The sequence below is a fragment of the Mizuhopecten yessoensis genome, unplaced genomic scaffold (genome assembly GCF_002113885.1).
Source record: "Mizuhopecten yessoensis strain PY_sf001 unplaced genomic scaffold, ASM211388v2 scaffold10619, whole genome shotgun sequence".
NCBI classification, from domain to species: Eukaryota; Metazoa; Mollusca; class Bivalvia; order Pectinida; family Pectinidae; genus Mizuhopecten; species Mizuhopecten yessoensis.
The window spans coordinates 247849-269355 of record NW_018408637.1 but is presented as its reverse complement, the minus strand read 5'-3'; the positions used below and the strand labels follow the sequence as shown (position 1 = coordinate 269355).

Below are 21507 nucleotides of genomic sequence, written 5' to 3'. Positions count from 1 at the left end.
TAATGGGAATCTACTCATTATGGGAATCTACTCTTAATGGGAATCTACTCATAATGGGAATCTACTCATAATGGGAATCTACTCATAATGGGAATCTAATGGGAATCTCCTCTTAATGGGAATCTACTCTTAATGGAAAGCTACGTAAGTCCTTGTAGTTCAGATTTCACATTCAAAATATAATAAATAAGGACATAGTCATTCAGATCCGCTGTCGAGAGAAAACTGTGATAGACAATCCAAATTTCAGGGGTTGACGGCGGGAGACAGATATGATAGAGGGATGTGTGACAAAAAGATATTACCAAATCACCCAGGTAATTGAGTGACTGTAGTTAATCATGGTTAATGTTCAAAAGCAATAGATGCCCATTGTTTGATCATGGTAACAGCATGGGTTGACCATGGCATCAGTTCAACTATGGTTTATGCAATGGTTTGACAAGTTGTTGTAACCATGGTTGACCCTGATTACCAGATTGTGAAACCATCAGGTTGTACAGTTGTGACTAGTCATGATTTACCATGGTCAACCATGGTTTGAAACCATGTAATTTACCAATTAAAGACATTTAAGATTGAGGTACATGTAAGAGAACATACTGATGTAGATTCCTGATAAATGGGACAACATGAAGCTGCTTATATAGCTGTAGGTATAGGGATATGGATTGAGTGAAAGCCCCAACTGTGATATTGTAATTTACATATATTTTTAAATGCAGTCATGAAATTATAAATAATATAAATTAAAATAATAACATTATCATTGTGCCAGCAGTTTGATGAATTGAAAGTTCTGCATATGTTATTTTGAATGGTTTTGGACACATGTTCTAGAAACAACAAAGTTTGCATTTTGACGTAAATTTGTTTGGTAACAAGAAAATATTGAGAACAAAAACTGACTGATAGCTACAGGCACGAACGACTACACTACTGGATTTGTGTGCATATACACTTTGACGAAGTTATCTTGAAAGATTTTTGAGATATGCTCCAAAACGACCATTCTGCACTTCTGGCTATTTCTTTCAATGTGAATAGGAAAAATATCGAAAATGAAAACCCCCTAATACCAAAAGGCACTATAGTACTAGACTACTGGAATGATGTGCATACAGCGTTTCACAAAGTCATCTTGAATGGTTTTTGGGTTTAAGCCGGAAATGTTCTGGAAATGCTTCTTGGCGGATGGATGCACAGACAAATGGCCAGTTGGACAGAACCTTTAGATATCCCCCGTCAATATGATAAGGGAGGAGATCAAAATGATTATTCAATATATATATTTTAAGTTTTTCTTCTTCAATTTAAATTTGATCTGAAATTTGTTTACTTTTTTTCAGATATTTACATTCAAATAGAATAGCTTCAAAATAAATTTGTATGTGAAATAAAATCAGGTACCGATAAAGTTAATAGTTCATTAATAACCGAGTGAATGAAAGCCTGGTGATAGATGACCACAGGACATCGATCTCCCCTGTCAACGTTACAATGACACCAACATCTATTTTAAGAAATGACTTACTTTGATGAGTGGATGTTCAGGCATGTTGTCGGCAATGGAACCAAACACAATAGGATCCTTGAAGTCCGAGACATGTTGGAACTCTTCTCTACAATCACGTATGATGACTGGTGCGACCTCGTTTGTCCGCACAAAGTTTCGTCTTTGGTGTGCTACAATGGCAATAAAAGAATCGTGTTATTTGCAGTACTACATCACAGCGATAGACAACATAAACCATATCCAATTTTAAAATGGGGCAACTATTTCCTCAAGGTCAGGCAGAGGTTACCTCTTAAAAATGACACATCGGAATGTTAGCTCTTTAGAGGACACATTGGATAGCACTCAGGATTAATGTCAGTACTACAGGTGTTGATGATATCCCCCCTACAAAACAAGAGTCAGGATTTTTATGCTCCTCAAAACAAAAAGTTAGGGAGCATTTGCTTTTGGGCAGAAAAAAAATAACAACACTTGATCATGGCAGTAAAAGGTTATTTTTCAGGGTGAAGTTAGAACTTGAAAAATTGTCTCAACAAATCAAAGGTCAGGACTTTGACCTATCTTGAATATCAAGCCAGAAATTCAACAGATTTGCATGCACCTCAGCCACACCTATCTTAAGCCTTTGGAAGCTGCATCACATGTAAGGTAATGGAATAGGACACTGGCGGGTGAAGTATGATGCATGTCTGCATAATTGAAGTTTCTTGATAGTGGTGTTTGAATGCATTTAACCAACTGCTTTTGATTTCTGGCTAATTGTCTAAGCTCATTCATATTGGAGAACCTGACCACATGCATGTATATACAGCGTGTGCCATTACAGTTCTCTGTCTATCAAAAAAAGTCCAAGTCACGAAGGTGTAGACAAACTTGGAGGCTACATAGGAATGTGACAATGGTTAATATAAGATCATTTAGGTACACCTCCTACCTAATCACAAGGGTAACAGAATTACCAGCCTGTCCAGGCCTATTGTCCATGGAAAATCTATCAGGCAACTTTGGGATGTAAGAAGGACCTGTTTTCCACACAGATGATCACCATCTATACTCATCTCACCACAGTCAGTGGGGATAAGTCCAGTTAGTGAAGAAAACCTGATCTCGTATTGGGTTTTCATTACATGAGAAATCCCAATAAGCTATCATCGACTAGACTAGTAAATTAAATTATGAGATGATTGAAAGTTTTGTATGACCTTGACATTCCTGGGTCACCATGAAGCTTGACACACCAGCCAATAGAGTATAGTTTATTCTGACATATCATGGTATCATTTCCCTGGTGTCTTGGACACGTCTTGGCAAACTGCAGGCTTGGAGACAGTGTGGGTATGTTAATAGGATAAAAAGGAGACCGGAGCAACATTAGGGTTTTCTATGCAGAAAATGTGGTACATCACGGACAGGACCTACCGTAGCTCTAAATGTGGTACATCACAGAAAGGACCTACCCTAGCTCTAAATGTGGTACATCACGGACAGGACCTAGCTCAAAATGTGGTACATCACGGACGGGACCTACAGTAGCTCTAAATGTGGTACATCACGGACAGGACCTAGCTCAAAATGTGGTACATCACGGACGGGACCTACAGTAGCTCTAAATGTGGTACATCACAGACAGGACCTAGCTCTACTCTAAATGTGGTACATCATGGACAGAACCTAGCTCTAAATGTGGTACATCACGGACAGGCCCTACCGCAGCTCTAAATGTGGTACATCACGGACAGGACCTACCGTAGATCTAAATGTGGTACATCATGAACAGGACCTACAGTAGCTCTAAATGTGGTACATCACAGACAGGACCTACCGTAGCTCTAAATGTGGTACAGCACGGACAGGACCTAGCTCTAAATGTGGTACATCACTGACAGGACCTACCGTAGCTCTAATTGTGGTACATCACAGACAGGACCTAGCTCTAAATGTGGTACAGCACGGACAGGACCTACCGTAGCTCTAAATGTGGCACATCACAGACAGGACCTAGCTCTAAATGTGGTACAGCACGGACAGGACCTACCGTAGCTCTAAATGTGGGACATCACGGACAGGGCCTACCGTAGCTCTAAATGTGGTACATCATGAACAGGACCTAGCTCTAAATGTGGTACATCACGGACAGGCCCTACCGCAGCTCTAAATGTGGTACATCACGGACAGGACCTCCCCTAGCTCTAAATGTGGTACATCACGGACAGGAGACAGGACCTAGCTCTAAATGTGGTACATCACGGACAGGCCCTACCGCAGCTCTAAATGTGGTACATCACGGACAGGACCTATCCTAGCTCTAAATGTGGTACATCACGGACAGGAGACAGGACCTAGCTCTAAATGTGGTACATCACGAACAGGACCTACCGTAGCTCTAAATGTGGTACATCACTGACAGGACCTACCGTAGCTCTAAATGAGGTACATCATGAACAGGACCTACAGTAGCTCTAAATGTGGTACATCACGGACAGGACCTGCCTTAGCTCTAAATGTGGTACATCACGGACAGGCCCTACCGCAGCTCTAAATGTGGTACATCACGGACAGGACCTGCCTTAGCTCTAAATGTGGTACATCACGGACAGGCCCTACCGTAGCTCTAAATGTGGTACATCACGGACATGACCTAGCTCTAAATGTGGTACATCACGAACAGGCCCTACCATAGCTCTAAATGTGGAACATCACGGACAGGACCTAGCTCTAAATGTGGTACATCATGACATATCATGGTATCATTTCCCTGGTGTCTTGGACACGTCTTGGCAAACTGCAGGCTTGGAGACAGTGTGGGTATGTTAATAGGATAACAAGGAGACCGGAGCAACATTAGGGTTTTCTATGCAGAAAATGTGGTACATCACGGCCAGGCCCTACCGTAGCTCTAAATGTGGTACATCACGGACATGACCTAGCTCTAAATGTGGTACATCACAGACAGGACCTACCGTAGCTCTAAATGTGGTACATCACTGACAGGACCTACCGTAGCTCTAAATGAGGTACATCACGAACAGGACCTAGCTCTAAATGTGGTACACCACGGACAGGACCTACCGTAGCTCTAAATGTGGGACATCACGGACAGGGCCTACCGTAGCTCTAAATGTGGTACATCATGAACAGGACCTAGCTCTAAATGTGGTACATCACGGACACGACCTAGCTCTAAATGTGGTACATCACAGACAGGACCTACCGTAGCTCTAAATGTGGTACAGCACGGACAGGACCTAGCTCTAAATGTGGTACATCACTGACAGGACCTACCGTAGCTCTAAATGAGGTACATCATGAACAGGACCTACAGTAGCTCTAAATGCGGTACATCACAGACAGGACTTACCGTAGCTCTAAATCTGGTACATCACAGACAGGACCTAGCTCTAAATGTGGTACACCACGGACAGGACCTACCGTAGCTCTAAATGTGGCACATCACAGACAGGACCTAGCTCTAAATGTGGTACAGCACGGACAGGACCTAGCTCTAAATGTGGTACATCATGGACAGGACCTAGCTCTAAATGTGGTACATCGCGGACAGGACCTACCGTAGCTCTAAATGTGGTACATCACCGAAAGGACCTACCCTAGCTCTAAATGTGGTACATCACGGACAGGACCTGCCTTAGCTCTAAATGTGGTACATCACGGACAGGACCTAGCTCTAAATTTGGTACATCACGGACAGGACCTACCGTAGCTCTGAATGTGGTACATCATGAACAGGACCTACAGTAGCTCTAAATGCGGTACATCACAGACAGGACTTACCGTAGCTCTAAATCTGGTACATCACAGACAGGACCTAGCTCTAAATGTGGTACAGCACGGACAGGACCTAGCTCTAAATGTGGTACATCACTGACAGGACCTACCGTAGCTCTAAATGTGGTACAGCACGGACAGGACCTAGCTCTAAATGTGGTACATCACTGACAGGACCTACCGTAGCTCTAAATGTGGTACATCATGAACAGGACCTAGCTCTAAATGTGGTACATCACGGACACGACCTACCGTAGCTCTAAATGAGGTACATCACGAACAGGACCTAGCTCTAAATGTGGTACACCACGGACAGGACCTACCGTAGCTCTAAATGTGGTCCATCACGGACAGGACCTACCGTAGCTCTAAATGTGGTACATCATGAACAGGACCTACAGTAGCTCTAAATGTGGTACATCACAGACAGGACTTACCGTAGCTCTAAATGTGGTACATCACAGACAGGACCTAGCTCTAAATGTGGTACATCACGGACAAGACCTACCGTAGCTCTAAATGTGGTACATCACGGATAGGACCTAGCTCTAAATGTGGTACATCACGGACAGGACCTACCGTAGCTCTAAATGTGGTACATCACGGACAGCAGATAGCTCTAAATGTGGTACATCACGGACAGCAGATAGCTCTAAATGTGGTACATCACGGACAGAACCTACCGTAGCTCTAAATGTGGTACATCATGAACAGGACCTACAGTAGCTCTAAATGTGGTACATCACAGACAGTACCTAGCTCTAAATGTGGTACATCACGGACAGGAGACAGGACCTAGCTCTAAATGTTGTACATCACGGACAGGACCTAGCTCTAAATGTGGTAGATCACGAACAGGACCTACCGTAGCTCTAAATGTGGTCCATCACGGACAGGACCTAGCTCTAAATGTGGCACATCACGAACAGGACCTACCGTAGCTCTAAATGTGGTCCATCACGGACAGGACCTAGCTCTAAATGTGGGACATCACGAACAGGACCTACCGTAGCTCTAAATGTGGAACATCACGGAGAGGCCCTACCGTAGCTCTAAATGTGGTACATCACGGACAGCAGATAGCTCTAAATGTGGTACATCACGGACAGCAGATAGCTCTAAATGTGGTACATCACGGACAGCAGATAGCTCTAAATGTGGTACATCACGGACAGGCCCTAGCTCTAAATGTGGTACATCACGGACAGGCCCTAGCCCTAAATGTGGTACATCACGAACAGGACCTACCGTAGCTCTAAATGTGGAACATCACGGAGAGAACCTACCGTAGCTCTAAATGTGGTACATCACGGACAGGACCTAGCTCTAAATGTGGTACATCACGGACAGGACCTAGCTCTAAATGTGGTACATCACGGACAGGACCTAGCTAGCTCTAAATGTGGTACATCACGGACAGGACCTAGCTCTAAATGTGGTACATCACGGACAGGACGTAGCTCTAAATGTGGTACACCACGGACAGGACCTAGCTCTAAATGTGGTACATCACGGACAGGACCTAGCTCTAAATGTGGTACATCACAGACAGGACCTACCGTAGCTCTAAATGTGGTACATCACGGACAGGACCTAGCTCTAAATGGTCATTTTAATATGATTACCAGTTTCTATGAATCTGTCTATCGTAGTGATTGACAGCTAAGCTGCCCCTATAACTATGGATATTTCACATTCCTGAGACAAATGGCAACAGTATACTTAAAGCCAATCAGTGGGCTTCGATTAACAATAAATACAACAGCACCAATTTCATTAGTCAATTAATGAAGCTCAAATATTCCACAGACACAGTCATTATTCTTGTTCTCCTACCAGGCGTGTTGGAGAGTATCTACAAACACGAACAAGTGTGTCTGTTATGAGTATCTGCTTCGCCTTGCCCGCACCATGGCAATGGGCAAGGGTATTATATAGAGCCCAGGAGACCTCATGAATAACACCGTTACAGCTAGTTAACCTAAATAAACGAGATACCATAGATATATATTCAAACATTTCCTCGTTCAGATATTGTGTACTTATACACAATCAACCACCATGATCAAATTATTTAAATGCAGATTATAGCACATTACATGACGACACATTGACGACATCAATATGACACAAAGAACTAGTTTCTTAGCAATTCTAGAACCAGACATTATTTTATCCTATATCCATTTTTTGTTCTTTGTCTTGCGATAGCATTGCTTAGCAGTGTGATGAAGTGCATTTTTTTTTTATATAACAAATACTTCAAAACTGAAAATAATCAAAACAACTTTTGAGAGCTAACGAAATTTTCCCTTGATTTTCACTTATGCTTTCCTTTTTAACTATCTTTGTGCATGCATCTCTTTGGTTTATAGTCACAGATTTAGTTTTATTAGTGACATAGTGCAATTTTAACTAATCGAGAACATAGTTTCATGTTTTGGTGACATGAAATTTGTGAAAGGTTTTACGATACAGTACAGGTTATTTCAACCAACTGCAGAAACATAGAAACAAGTCCCTGAGTCAATCAACTAGATACAAATACCTGCATCCATCAACAAAGATACAAGTCCCTGTGCCAATCAATATGGATACAAATCCCTGTGTCAATCAACATAGATGCAAATCATCCCTGTGTCAATCAACATAAATACAAGTCCATGTGTCAATCAAAAAAGATACAAATCTCTGTGTCAATCAACACAAAAACAAGTCCCTGTGTCAATCAAAAAAGATACAAATCTCTGTGTCAATCAACACAGATACAAGTCCATGTGTCAATCAACACAGATATAAAGTCCCTGTGTCAATCAACATAGATACAAATCCCCGTGTCAATCAACACAGATACAAGTCCATGTGTCAATCAACACAGATACAAGTCCATATGTCAATCAACACAGATACAAGTCCATATGTCAATCAACACAGATACAAGTCCATATGTCAATCAACACAGATACAAGTCCATGTATCAATCAACACAGATATAAAGTCCCTGTGTCAATCAACATAGATACAAGTCCCTTTGTCAATCAACATAGATACAGATCCCTGTGTCAATCAACATAGATACAAATCCCTGTGTCAATCAATTGTAATTGTTGCATCTAAAAAGATTGACCAGTATAACTACTGTTGTACAGTATAACTACTTTTATACAAATGTTAGAACTTACTTAATGTTTCACCAATGAAGGCGGTGTTATATCTCAAATGAATGTGTTTTTTTACAAATCAAAATATTTGTTTATAATGCTTCTATCAATACAAATAAAAAATGAAGTATTGACAGTGAACTGTTTACCCAGCTTGCTGCACTTTCCTAATGGTTACTGATTACATCAAAGTGCCACTTCCTCCCTAATACTTCACAATCATTTATCTTTCCAAGCTGCCGAATCAGTGACCAACTTGTATCAAATCATTCAGAGATAAGAATTTGACATGAAAAGACTCACTGTATGACTTCCAGCTTTATCTAATCAAGTGTTTTTTCAAATCTGCTAATGCTTGAATACTCTACTTTGTAAAAAGATGTTATATTATGTCTTGGACCACTATCAAAGAGGAATCTTGAAATAAGTTCTTTTCGTGGGATTTTTTCTTTATTATGTTTCCATAACTAGTTTGATCAAGGCAGTTATTTATGAGGAACATAAATATAGGACAGTTGTTTTCTTGTAATTACTCTGGGCGTTCATAAAGTAGTCGTGGTAACCTTGAGGCGATTGATTGAAGAGTTCTGAATCCATGTTTTATAATACCCTGTGGAAGATGTATAAACTTGGTTTGGAAGATATATAGCAGACCAAGTAATCAATTCACATTTTCTGTCAAAACTGGGTCATAAATGGTTTTCCAATCTAAAATGAAAAAACAAGGACTTCAAAATGAAGACTTTATAAGACTCCGACTACAAATCCTCTTATAAAATTTAGATATCTGAAATTATCAAACAGAAGCATTAATAATATGACACCTCAGGACTACAAGACTCTCAAGCCCAGGGGTGAAGGATGGGGAAATTCAACCTAAGGGGTTTCCAAATTGTGTAAAATCCAAACCTTGCCAAGGTTTATCAACAATTTGAAAATCCTGAGGATGGAATTTCCTGACCCTACACAGTATGAAAGAATATTTTTCTCTCTTTCCAATCACAAGAATTTAATCAGAAACAACAAAAATTTATGCATCACAGCATAAGAAATTTCCCAAGGGTGACGTCCCACTGGTGAAATGGGATTTAAGATAGGTCACACTGGTGAAGTGGGATGTAAGATAGGTCACACTGGTGAAGTGGGATGTAAGATAGGTCACACTAGTGAAATGGGATGTAAGATAGGTCACACTGGTGAAATGGGGTGTAAGATAGGTCACACTGGTGAAATGGGGTGTAAGATAGGTCACACTGGTGAAATGGGGTGTAAGATAGGTCACACTGGTGAAATGGGATGTAAGATAGGTCACACTGGTGAAATGGGATGTAAGATAGGTCACACTGGTGAAATGGGGTGTAAGATAGGTCACACTGGTGAAATGGGGTGTAAGATAGGTCACACTGGTGAAATGGGATGTAAGATAGGTCACACTGGTGAAATGGGATGTAAGATAGGTCACACTGGTGAAATGGGGTGTAAGATAGGTCACACTGGTGAAATGGGGTGTAAGATAGGTCACACTGGTGAAATGGGATGTAAGATAGGTCACACTGGTGAAATGGGATGTAAGATAGGTCACACTGGTGAAATGGGGTGTAAGATAGGTCACACTGGTGAAATGGGATGTAAGATAGGTCACACTGGTGAAATGGGATGTAAGATAGGTCACACTGGTGAAATGGGGTGTAAGATAGGTCACACTGGTGAAATGGGATGTAAGATAGGTCACACTGGTGAAATGGGATGTAAGATAGGTCACACTGGTGAAATGGGGTGTAAGATAGGTCACACTGGTGAAATGGGATGTAAGATAGGTCACACTGGTGAAATGGGATGTAAGATAGGTCACACTGGTGAAATGGGGTGTAAGATAGGTCACACTGGTGAAATGGGGTGTAAGATAGAAATTTTCTGACATCGGTTTTCTTACCCTAGCCAGTTTTGTCATACACACACAGAAATGAGAGAAAAACATGTTCACATTTAGAACCAGAAAGTGTCATATTTGGACACAAGGTCACTGATAACTGAACACAATGGCAATATTTGACACTAAAACAATGAGTAGAAAAATAAAAAGGTAGTTGCAGAATAGCTGCACACTTAGACCCTAAAATGATGGACAGAAAGCAATCTTGGCAATGCCTGAAAGTATGATCACTAGAGAAACATTACTTATGGAACGTACCAGAGTTGGTAATACATGTATTTGAAAGTGTGACATCATGGCCATGTTTATTCTTGAAAGCAAACTGACACATGTTAAATCATCAGAGAATCAATCAAACTGTTCAACCATCAAACTCACAGAAACAAGTGTTCAACGATCCAAATCACAGAAACAACTGTTCAACCATCCAACTCACAAAAACAACTGTTCAACCATCAAATTCACAGAAACAACTGTTCAACGATCCAACTCACAGAAACAACTGTTCAACGATCCAACTCACAGAAACAACTGTTTAACCATCAAACTCACAGAAACAACTGTTTAACCATCAAACTCACAGAAACAACTGTTCAACCATCAAACACACAGAAACAAATGTTCAACCATCAAACTCACAGAAACAACTATTCAACCATCAAACTCACAGAAACAACTGTTCAACCATCAAATTCATAGAAACAACTGTTCAACGATCCTACTCACAGAAATAACTGTTTAACCATCAAACTGACAGAAACAACTGTTCAACCATCAAACTCACAGAAACAACTGTTCAACCATCAAACTCACAGAAACAACTGTTCAACCATCAAACTCACAGAAACAACTGTTCAACCATCAAATTCACAGAAACAACTGTTCAACGATCCTACTCACAGAAACAACTGTTTAACCATCAAACTGACAGAAACAACTGTTCAACTATCAAACTCACAGAAATAACTGTTCAACCATCAAATTAACAGAAACAACTGTTAAACAATCAAACTCACAAAAACAACTGTTCAAACATCAAACCCACAGAACAAACTGTTCAACCATCAAACCCACAGAACAAACTGTTCAACCATCACATCCAGTAAGGACTGTTCAACCATCAACCTCAAAGAAACAACAGTTCAACTATCAAATTCACAGAAAAAACTGTTCAACGATCCCACTCAAAGTTAAGACTGTTCAACCATCAAACACACCGGAATAACTGTTCAACCATCAACCCCACAGAAACAACAGTTAAACCATAAAATTCACAGAAACAACCGTTCAACCATCAACCTCACACAAACAACAGTTCAACCTTCAAATTCATAGAAACAACCGTTCAACGATCCTACTCTCAGAAATAACTGTTCAACGATACTACTCACAGAAAAAACTGTTCAACAATCAGACTCACAGAAACAACGGTTTAACCATCAAACTGACAGAAACAACTGTGCAACCATCAAACGCACAGAAACAACTGTTCAAACATCAAACCCACAGAACAAACTGTTCAACCATCAGCCTCACAGAAACAACATTTCAACCATCAAATTCATAGAAACAACTGTTCAAACATCAAACACACAGAAATAACTGTTCAACCAACAAACTCACTGAAACAACTGTTCAACGATCCCACTCAAAGTTAAGACTGTTCAACCATCAAACTCGCAGAAACAACTGTCCAACCATCAAACACACCGGAATAACTGTTCAGCCATCAACCTCACAGAAAAAACAGTTCAACCATCAAGTTCACAGAAACAACTTGTCAACGATCCAACTCAAGATTAAGAATGTTCAACCAACAAACTCACTGAAACAATTTTTTAACCATCAAACTGACAGAAACAACTGTTAAACAATCAAACTCACAGCAACAACTGTTTAACCATCAAACTCACAAAAACAACTGTTCAACATTCAAACTCACAGAAATAACTGTGCAACCATCAAACACACAGAAATAACTGTTTAACCATCAAACAAACAGAAACAACTGTTAAACAATCAAACTCACAAAAACAACTGTTCAACCACCAAACACACAGAAACAAATGTTCAACCATCAACCTCCCAGAAACAACAGTTCAACTATCAAATTCACAGAAACAACGGTTTAACCATCAAACAAACAGAAACAACTGTTAAACAATCAAACTCACTGAAACAACTGTTCAACCATCAAACCCACAGAACAAACTGTTCAACCATCACACACAGTAAGGACTGTTTAACAATCACACAAAGTAAGGACTATTCACAGAAACAACGGTTCAACCATCAAACTCACAAAAACAACTGTTTAACTATCAAACTGACAGAAACAACTGTTAAACAATCAAACTCACTGAAACAACTGTTCAATGATCCTACTCACAGAAACAACCGTTCAACGATCCTACTCTCAGAAACAACTGTTCAAACATCAAACACACAGAAATAACTGTTTAACCATCAAACTGACATAAACAACTGTTCAACCAGAACCTCACAGAAACAACATTTCAACCATCAAATTCACTGAAACAACTGTTCAATGATCCTACTCACAGAAATAACTGTCCAACCATCAAACTCACTGAAACAATTTTTTAACCATCAAACTCACAAAAACAACTGTTCAACGATCCAACTCAAGATTAAGAATGTTCAACCATCAAACGCACAGAAACAACTGTCTAACCATCAAACTCACACAAACAACTGTTTAACTATCAAACTGACAGAAACAACTGTTCGACAATCAAACTCACAAAAACAACTGTTTAACAGTCAAAATAACAGAAACAACTGTTAAACAATCAAACTCACAAAAACAACTGTTCAACCAGAACCTCACAGAAACAACATTTCAACCATCAAATTCACTGAAACAACTGTTCAACTATCAACCTCACAGAAACACCAGTTCAACCACCAAATTCACAGAAACAACAGCTCAACCATCAAATTCATAGAAACAACCGTTCAACGATCCTACTCCCAGAAACAACTGTTCAATGATCCTACTCACAGAAATAACTGTCCAACCATCAAACTCACTCAAACAAACATTCAACGATCCAACTCAAGATTAAGAATGTTCAACCATCAAACTCACTGAAACAACTGTTCAACAATCCAACTCACAGAAACAACTGTTCAATGATCCAACTCAAAGTTAAGACTGTTCAACCATCAAACTCACAGAAAAAACTGTTCAACGATCCAACTCAAAGTTAAGACTGTTCAACCATCAAACACATAGTAACAACTGATCAACAATCACACTCATAGTAAGGACTGTTCCGTCATCAAATACACTAAAATAACTTTTCAACCATTTAAGGAGGATCCACACTTTCGCAATTAATCAGCAAAATTTGTTGAAACTTTTACATAATGGTTATGCAACCTTGTAGAGTTGATTTTATGAAAATCTAAGCATTCCGATAGTTTGGGGACTTTTTTGGAAAAAATACCAAAATATTGAATTTTTGTCAATTTTTAATATTTTCCGTTTATTTTTTGTGTGGCATTGTTCGGAACAAAAACAACAACGACAAAATGAAAAGAAGCATTGCTAATTAACCCTACAAATATTTTATTAATATCGCAAAATATATAACACACATTACACAAAGTGTTTTTTATTGAATTTGTACAGATAAAAGTGATTATCTACAAGCTAAAAGCAAACAGGACACAAAGATTCATACATATAGAGTAATTAATTGAACAAAATATACACAATGGCTTTATATTTAAATTATTTTACATTTTACAATCACCTTGATCCTGGTGAGAGTTGTCTTCCTTGAAAAAAATCAGAACTTTTTGCAGAGGGATACAATTTATATAATGTCAGTTATCTCTGTTTAATTACAAGAGGCCCAAGGGCCTTAGCGGTCACCTGAGTTATATCATAGGTACTGGTAGCTTTATTTTATTGTTTAGATGTGATGTGGAAATCAGAATGTAAACTAAGTGAAATACAATACTTGTCATGTCATCAAAGGATAAGAATTTGAAAATATTTGTAAATGTTCCCTTTGGGACCCCGCTCTAACCCCTGGGGATGGGGCAGGAATTCCAAGTTTACAATGTGATACCGTCCGTCATCTACCAAAGATGATTCTGACCAAGTAAAAACAATTTCCGACAGAAAATTGTCAAAATATACCCAAAAGTGTTGTTTCCCTATATAAACTATAGTAAACTTTACCCCCTCCCCAAGGGAGAACGGATAGCTCGGGGGTCCTGAAATTTACAATTTAAATAAAGCCCCTTAGGATCTTTCCATCCATGCAGAGAAAATGACTGTAGTATAGGACTCAGAGTCTGGGGATGAAGATTTTTGAAAAATTGGTTAAATTTCCCTTTGGGGCCCCGCCCTGGCCCCTAAGGTTGGGGTAGGAATCCCAATTTTACAATTTAAAACCATCTTCCTTCAAGAATAATTCTCATCAAGTAAGAATAATTTCCAACAGAAAATTGTCAAAATATACCCAAAAGTGTTGTTTCCCTTTATAAACTATAGTAAACTTTACCCCCTCCCCAAGGGAGAATGGATAGCTCAGGGGTCCTGAAATTTACAATTTAAATAAAGCCCCTGATGATGTTTACATCCATGCAGAGAAAATGATTGTAATACCTCTGAGTCTGGAGAAGAAGTTTTTGAAATATTGGTTAATTTTCCCTTTGTGGCCCCGCCCTGGCCCTTAGGGTTGGGGAAGGAATCCCAATTTTACAATTTGGTAGCCTCATCTACCATAGATGATTCTGACCAAGTTTGAAAAAATTCCATCCACTGGTTCTTGAGAAGGAGTTGATAATGTAAAAAGTTTACACACGACGCACGACGGACGACGACGGACGGAAAGTGATTGGAATAGGTCACTTGAGCAAAGCTCAGGTGACCTAATAACAAAAATGATGGAAATAAATCAAAATTACAATATCAAAATTATCAATTTATTGTTCTTTTATAGAACTAAATTACTCTCAGTCATGTACACTTTGGACATCATTCCACAGCCCGCTAACGCACGGCATATTTACATGTAAGGTACATCTATGCCCAGAGGCTATCGAATGACATGCAGTTCTCACGTGCACGCAAACATGCATTTTCATAGGGATCTTGATATTTTACAAAACATTATTTTCACTTTAAGTTGACTGCATTTGTAACAAGAGTACTGCAGGGCGGAACAATATACGCCTGTCGAATGACATATAGTGTTATATACTTTCTTACATTGAAATAAGATCTGCATCATTCTAAGAGTGGTTAGCTGACATGCTATAAAAAATGTAGAAGAAAATCTCCAGACAAAAAATCAAAAACTGAAATGAACAAACGGCAATTACTTTTGCAAAAATTGACGAATCAAAATTCTTTTACGGGAGACACAACTTCATATCATGTTTATAATGTGTATCAAGTTTTAAAGAGATCCGTCAAAAAATGTAGGAGGAGATTGCCGGACAAAAATCAAATACTGAAATACACAAAGGACAATAACTTTTGCAAAAATTATTGGATCAAAATTCTTTCCAAGGAAAACACAACTTTATAGGATGATTACAATGTATACCAAGTTTCAAAGAGATCAGTCGAAAAACAAAAGTTTACGCCAGACGGACGGACGGACGACGGACGGACGACGGACGCCACGGTATGGCATAAGCTCACCTTGGTCCAGGTGAACTAATAATGAAACAATTACATCTTTAAATAATGAAACAACAACACCTTTAAATAATGAAACAATTACACCTTCAAATTATGAAACAATTACATCTTTAAACAAGAGGCCCAGAGGGCCTGTATCGCTCACCTGGATACCTAAGCAATCATGGCAAACTATTCTCCAAATGAGATCAAGGGAATATGCCAGACCCCAAGGCCAATCCTTGTAGCATAGCTATATTATATTTGTCATGCCCAGCAATTTTATGTATGGTTATGGGGTGGGGATCTCAACTGTTTCCAAGCTTTGACTCAGAATTTAGGTCCCTAGAGTTGTGTCCAGACCCCAGGATCGATTCTAATATCTTGACTGCATTTGTCTCTTTTTGCCAAGCATTTGTATATATAGTTTTGGGGTGGGGATCTCAACCGTTTCAAAGGTATGACCCAGGGGCCAAGTCTGCAAGGGTGGGGCAGACCCTGGGATCAATTCTAATATCATGACTGCATTCGTCTCTTTATGCCCAACAATTGTATATATAGTTTTGGGGTGGGGATATTAACCATTTCAAAGTTATGACCCAGGGGTTAAGTCTCCAAGGGTGGGGCAGTCCCCAAGGCCAACCTGGAAGCATATGTGCAATCATCTCTTTATACTCAGCAATTGTATATATACGGTTATAGGGTGGGGCTCTCAACTGTTTCCAAGCTGTGACTAAGAAACTAGGTCCCTAGGGGTTCGGTCAGACCCCAGGGTCTATTCTGATATCATGATTGCATTCGTCTCTTTATGCCCAGCATTTGTATATATAGTTTTGGGGTGGGGATCTCAACCGTTTTAAAGTTATGGCCCAGGGACTATGTCTCCAAGGGTGGGGCCAGACCCTAGGGACATCCTGGAAGCAAATGTGCATTCTTCTCTTTATACTCAGCAATTGTATATATGGTTATATGGTGGGGATCTCAACCATTTCCAAGTAATACATTTTATTGGCCCCACCCCTTAGCCCGGGGGGTCAGCCCCACCATTTGTACAATTTTGAATCCCTGCCTCCCATGAATACTTCCGACCAAATATGATCAATATCCATGGCATAGTTCTGCAGAAGAAGTCATTTATAGCAATATAACCAAATTGCCCCCTTTTGGCCCCGCCCCTCAGCCCCCTGGGGGGTCAGCCCAACCGTTTGTACAATTTTGAATCTCCACCACCTAGAGATGCTTCCAGTCAAATAAGGTTGATATCCATCACTTAGTTCCAGAGAAGAAGTCACTTAAAGCAGTATAGCCAAATACCCTTTTTGGCCCTGCCCCTCAGCCCCCTGGGGGGTCAGCCACACCATTTGTACAATTTTAAATCCCTGCCTCCCAGGAATGCTTTTGATCAAATATGATTGATATCCAGTGCACAGTTCTACAGAAGAAGTCGTTTGTAGCAATATAGCCAAATTGCCCCCTTTTGGCCCCGCCCCTTAGCCCCCTGGGGAGTCAGCCCCACCATTTGTACAATTTTTAATCACCATCACCTAGGGATGCTTCCAGTCAAATATGGTTGATATCCACTTCTTAGTTCCAGAAAAGAAGTCGCTTAAAGCAGTATAGCCAAATACCCTTTTTGGCCCTGCCCCTCAGCCCCCTGGGGGGTCAGCCACACCATTTGTACAATTTTAAATCCCTGCCTCCCAGGAATGCTTTTGATCAAATATGATTGATATCCAGTGCACAGTTCTACAGAAGAAGTCATTTGTAGCAATATAGCCAAATTGCCCCCCTTTTGGCCCCGCCCCTAAGCCCCCTGAAGAGTCAGCTCCACCATTTGTACAATTTTGAATCCCCACCACCTAGGGATGCTTCCAGTCAAATTTAATTTAATTCCAACGGTGGTTAAGAAGAAGAAGTCGTTTAAAAGAAATTGTTGACGTACGGACATACGGACGGACGGACGGACGGACGGACAACCAAATACCAAAATACTTCCGTCAAATTTGACGGGCGTACAAAAACGATTTAATCGACAGAGCGTAACTCGCTCAACAGCAAAAATCGTAACGACCTCAACCTTGTGAACTCGTTTAAGCATGTGATATGCACATGTGAGGTTGGTCCACAAATCACACAAGTCCGCATTCCATGTGTTTCATATATGACCTTCTTGAAGTCGTCTGGTCTCATGTCAGTGTCTTCCCGTAAGTCTGCTTATGTCTATGAATTGGAAGCTTTATTCCTGAAGTACGTGTGATATCCCAGTTATGTCTCGATATCAGGTGCTGACATATAATCGTCACGCACGGGTACTATTGTTTACCAGGTGTTACTATAATTTGCACTGCAATATATATTGAAATGCCTGATACGCAATACGGAAATGACGACACGGTGAACGTGCACATTCCGATCAAGATAATTGAGTCCGAGCTGTACTTTTCCCGGAAGTATGTCACGAAAATGGACACTGATGACGATGTGTGGAGCCACCTTAACAACAAGCCAGGACTGTTCAATGATCCAACTCAAAGTTAAGACTGTTCAACCATCCAACAAACAGTAAGGACTGTTCAACCATCACACACAGTAAGGACTGTTCAACAATCACACAAAGTAAGGACTGTTCAACAATCACACAAAGTAAGGACTATTCAACAATCACACACAGTAAGGACTGTTTAACAATCACACACGGTAAGGACTGTTCAACAATCACACACAGTAAGGACTGTTCAACAATCACACAGACGGTAAGGACTGTTCAACAATCCCACACACAGTAAGGACTGCTCAGTCATCAAACATGCTAACATCATTTTTAAACCATCCAACTCACAATAATGCATGGCTGTTCAACAACATTACTGAATCACAACAATTAGGACCAATAATATAACTGAAATACAACCGGGTTATTAATTAAGTCTTGGCATCAGTAGATAATGAAAAAAGCAAAACCCATGAAATCAGAGAAACAGTGATTTAAAGGTGATCACCATTATTAATCCAAAAGAGCTGCATGGACAGCCATGACAATGCTTTGGAATGGCGGGGACATATCGGCCACAGAGAGTTTGAATATTTCATTGCCCTGTGCAATGAGATGGAGAGACAGATCAACACATGCTATAGAAAGTGGGTTTACAATTAAATGGGTATTTCCTGTCATGGTCTTGACCAGTGAGGTCAACCTGGAAATCAATCCATAGGACACTGTCACCAAGGCTGACTCATGTTGTCAACAGTGGTGGCCCCAGAGTACAACACTGCTTCAGAAACACCGACAATTGTCACATTGATGACTGATGAAAATCACAGTAGTCTAATGATCAGCACGTCTTTTTAAAAATGAGTCTATACACATTATATCTCCTGGTGATTTTGCTACAAACCTAATATTAATTATCAGCTAGTATTTTTCATCCAAACTTTCACTATCTACAAGGACAGCGCATACTAACTTTCACAGTTTGCCATGTATGGTTATTACACACTTTCACATTTAACTTGCAAATTTGATACAAATTTTCATGATCTGCTTGTACATTTGCTTCAAAAATTCTAGTGTGCTAGTATGTTGATGATACCAAATTTCACTATCTCCATTGCTTGCTGTTCACATTTCAATGGTAACCAAAACATATATTATATACAAACGTAATAAGTTACACGACAAAGTTTACAGCTATATATATATAGTGTAGTCAGTAATGTGCAGTAGTCACGGTAAAAGTTACCCTTCTGTATAGTCAAAATGATAAAATCAATCACAATTAGCGCCAATTGATCTCATGATGAACAGTTTGTATGAATTGACTAGAAAACCTATTTGATTTGGATCTATCATGAAGATAAGTCAGTAATATGTAATATGTAAAATAAAGAAACAATTTATAGCATAACTTTCTGTATCAAATGATATAATGAAATATAGTTGGTACCTTGTTTCATGTGTAAAATCACAATGTGTTTCATGGACACATAGTTGTGTAGCCTGCTCATACATTTGAGCAATTGTTCACATATTCAGTTCTAATATTCAAGTACAAAACCAAAGTTAAAGTCCCCTTTAATCTTGTGAATGGAAACCAAATATGTACCAGTTTTAGATCATTTAAACTACCTTAACATTAATGTCTGAAAAATCATTGGTATCTTCTGTACATCATAAAAGACACTGAACAACATTCAGATAATACCAATTAAAACTGGCCTTTGTTGGCGGCATTGTAACCATTCACAACTAGAACTTACCCATCGCACCGTCACAGCAAATGTGGCTGGCTGGTAACACGTATATACTTCCAGTCGTATATACTTCCAGTCGTGACGAGAGCTACCAGGAGTTTGCTCTCCAAGGTAATGAGAGAGTGGCTGCAGCTATTAGCACCTCTTGTCTATTCAGAGGAGTGCTAACACAGATAGGATTTATACTTATCCAGTCCTGTTTATGTTCAATCAGTCAACGTAAGATACATATTTCATAATGGAATCCATTCCATCTATTCACTAATAAAAGTCTGTGAGTCGGTGATTCCTGTGTTTTGACATAAATCATCAACACTATACAGATGAGAATCTTTAAACTCTAAACCATACCGGTATTAGGTCAGAAAAAAAAGTATGATTAATCCTTTGTCTCTTCCGCATTTTGACAGCAGAGCAGGTTGTGTGTACCTCGCTGGTGAGGCACTTCCTGTCTCAAATCAATAGTTACACCCACTTATGGTATCTCTCAGTTTATATGTTAACCACTTGTTAGTCTTTTCTTGCCCCCTGTAATAGGTGTCGCACCGTACTGTAGACACAGACTAATACCAGGGCCAGGAATCTACTGGCCACAACACCCAGATCCAATTACTGATCTACAACTATCAGCCCAAAAATGGAAGTTGTGCCAACTGTGTGGTAATTGAGTTTTGACCATAAATATATATAGTGTTTCAGGGACATTGATACCCTAGGCGAGAGGAGAGAAACTGTAAGTGCTGGTGTGGGGTTTGTTTAGAGACATCTGTCATGTGTCGCTGGTGACTTCTTATTTTATACCAGGCACAACAAACATGTAATATAAGATACAACATCCTCCAGACCAATATCTTCATAGCACAGTTTTAATGTAACGCTTCACACCAACACATGTTTTTACATAAACTAGACACTTTTTGCTGATATACCAGACACTTTGCAATTCACATTGTCAGAGAAGAAAGTCAGAAATCTGTACTGACCACATTTTATATATCAAATGACACTTGTTTAAGGCACATGATGCAGACACTGACAATGTAAACAAATATTCTTGTTATAGAGTACATTACAAATGGTTTTGTTTTATAATCTTGTAACATTATTACAGAGTCTGAGAGAAACAGGAAGTCATCAGTGTACACTGCTCCCTTAATTGACGTGAAACAATTTTGAAGATAAACTCAAAAAT

At 39.6% G+C, this 21507-nt stretch overlaps 1 protein-coding gene across 1 annotated transcript in view; it reads right to left on the bottom strand.

The window, feature by feature from the left end:
- The window catches only part of LOC110461429 (paladin-like), a 158530-nt gene that overhangs the window by 82239 nt on the left and 54784 nt on the right, over window positions 1–21507 (bottom strand). Inside the window, exon 3 of the mRNA XM_021514873.1 lies at window positions 1535–1686. Within this exon, the coding sequence (XP_021370548.1) occupies window positions 1535–1686 (152 nt within the window). The remainder of the gene's footprint in view (window positions 1–1534; window positions 1687–21507) is intronic.